Source organism: Arachis duranensis, chromosome 2 (assembly GCF_000817695.3).
Source record: "Arachis duranensis cultivar V14167 chromosome 2, aradu.V14167.gnm2.J7QH, whole genome shotgun sequence".
Taxonomy (NCBI): domain Eukaryota; kingdom Viridiplantae; phylum Streptophyta; class Magnoliopsida; order Fabales; family Fabaceae; genus Arachis; species Arachis duranensis.
In genome coordinates, this window is record NC_029773.3 from 12,514,708 (window position 1) to 12,516,774 (window position 2,067).

The 2,067-nt window shown below is 34.3% G+C and overlaps 1 protein-coding gene across 4 annotated transcripts in view; it reads right to left on the reverse strand.

The window, feature by feature from the left end:
* The window catches only part of LOC107473598 (polycomb group protein EMBRYONIC FLOWER 2), a 12,859-nt gene that overhangs the window by 3,288 nt on the left and 7,504 nt on the right, over positions 1 to 2,067 (reverse strand). For all 4 annotated transcript variants that reach the window (XM_021135073.2, XM_052257092.1, XM_052257093.1 and 1 more), the window contains 2 exons: positions 1,666 to 1,712; positions 1,436 to 1,560 (listed from right to left, as the gene is read on the reverse strand). In XM_021135073.2, the coding sequence (XP_020990732.1) occupies positions 1,436 to 1,560; positions 1,666 to 1,712 (172 nt within the window). The remainder of the gene's footprint in view (positions 1 to 1,435; positions 1,561 to 1,665; positions 1,713 to 2,067) is intronic.

Below are 2,067 nucleotides of genomic sequence, written 5' to 3' on the forward strand. Positions count from 1 at the left end.
AAATATCCCACAAATATTTGGACCAAGAAGTCACATTCAACAAAAAAAATATGAAAGACCATATCAGAAAGTTAACAAGCATTTCTATTTCTAAAGGGGAAAAAACAAAGGGAGGTTTAAACTTTAAGTTGGAATCAAATAAATTATGACTAGTTATTGGCTTATTGCACATGTGACCATTGGGTTTTTCAAGAATGTCAGGACAGAGATCCTATAGACTTGCTACTCCAGATTGCACAAAATTACATCACTCACACTCATCTGAACCAGCTTGGATGTCAAATCAGAGCCATAAAAAGGGGAGATGACGTCCTCTGTGGTGGTATTTCAATTGATCTTTTCCCTTTTTAAGACAAGGAAAGCAGCAATAAGGTAGGAGGAGGTTTCCAGGCGAATCTCACAACAGCAATGAATACATACACAAGCAAAAATTCTATTAAAGGATATACCCGCAGTGTCCTCAAAAATCCTATGCAAGCCATATATTCCCCTAATTTCTACCTTTAATTTGTCAAAGACCAAATTTTCATGTATTTCAATTCTGAGGACTTCTGCTGTCATGTGGACAAGTTAGTGCAAATAAATAAGATTAGTGCCTTATATAAGTTTTGGTAAATACTACTTTCTGCCAGGATGATTTTGCATTGTTGTTGATAACTCAATAGTTAAAAGTTTTAAATATCTTGAGTGCATCATACAGGATAATGGAGAGATTGAACAGGATGTAAATCATAGGATACAAGCAGGTTGAACAAAATGGCAGAGTGCGTCTGGTTTTATATGTGACAAAAAAGTACCTTTAAAACTTAAAGGTAAATTCTATCGCACTACTATCAGACCGGTTATGCTTTATGGTACAGAGTATTGGGCGATCAAAGGAAAACACGACAATAAGTTAAGTGTGGCAGAGATAAAGATGTTGAGATGAATGAGTGGTCATACGCGATTGGATAGAATAATGAAGGAAGATATAAGAGAGAGAGTTGGAGTAACACCTATTGTGAAAAAGATGGTAGAATCGCGTCTCAGGTGATTTGAACATGTGAGAAGAAAACCAATAGAACACCCAGTCAGGAGGGTAGATGAGATGGAAGATGGACAAGGGGTGAAAGGTAGAGGAAGACCTAGGAAGACCATCCATGAGGTGGTCAAACGAGATCTACATGTAAATAGTTCTTTTGTAAACATGATACATGATAGAGCTCAATGGCATCATTTGATCCATGTAGCCGACCCCACCTAGTGGGACAAGGCTTCGCTATTGTTGTTGCTGCTGTCGTTGATAATTCATTGCAAAAAGTGGCTCTCATCACTTTGACTTATGTAACAACCATCATTGAATTAAAGAAAATGTTGAATTAACTGTCATTTTTCTTGGCTAATTAAAATTAGTTGCACCACTTAGTAAAATACTTGAAATAGTTGCCATACATACCATCAGCTTTCTCCAAAAGATCACCCTCTCCAGTTGGAATTTCGGATTCTAAGACAAGTGGATCCGCAGCCTTTGCTTTTTCAGAAGGTTCATCCGCTGGCTGTATTCGCTTAAGTGGTTTGGCACTAAAATAGGTTTTAGATTACCAGTTTACGAAACAAAATGCATCTATATGAAAGTATATGCAGCCAAGCAAATCTCAAAACAATGCAGAAATGAGAATAGCTTACCAAAAGTTGATAGTGTACAACTTGGGATCAACAATATTTGCAAAAATCTGGAGGGAAATTAATTAGTAAGTTATTAAAGTGAACAAATCATTTTCAAATGAATTCATACTAAAAGTTCAAACAGTTTTGTCATGCTTACTTCCATGTTTCTAGGAACCTCATCTTCTCTAAAGGACAAAATTATCAACATTTATAATTTTGGACATTATACATAGCAAAGTAATGAAATCCTAGAAGTTAAGAGATGAAATCCAATAGATATTATACAATACTTATAAAATACATGATTTAATACAAAATAAAAACATAATGTAATATAAAAAAATATTAGTTGAAGTATAAAAGTAAACAATTTATCATAAATTTTACTAAAAGGTATACTTCAAATATAAATATATAACT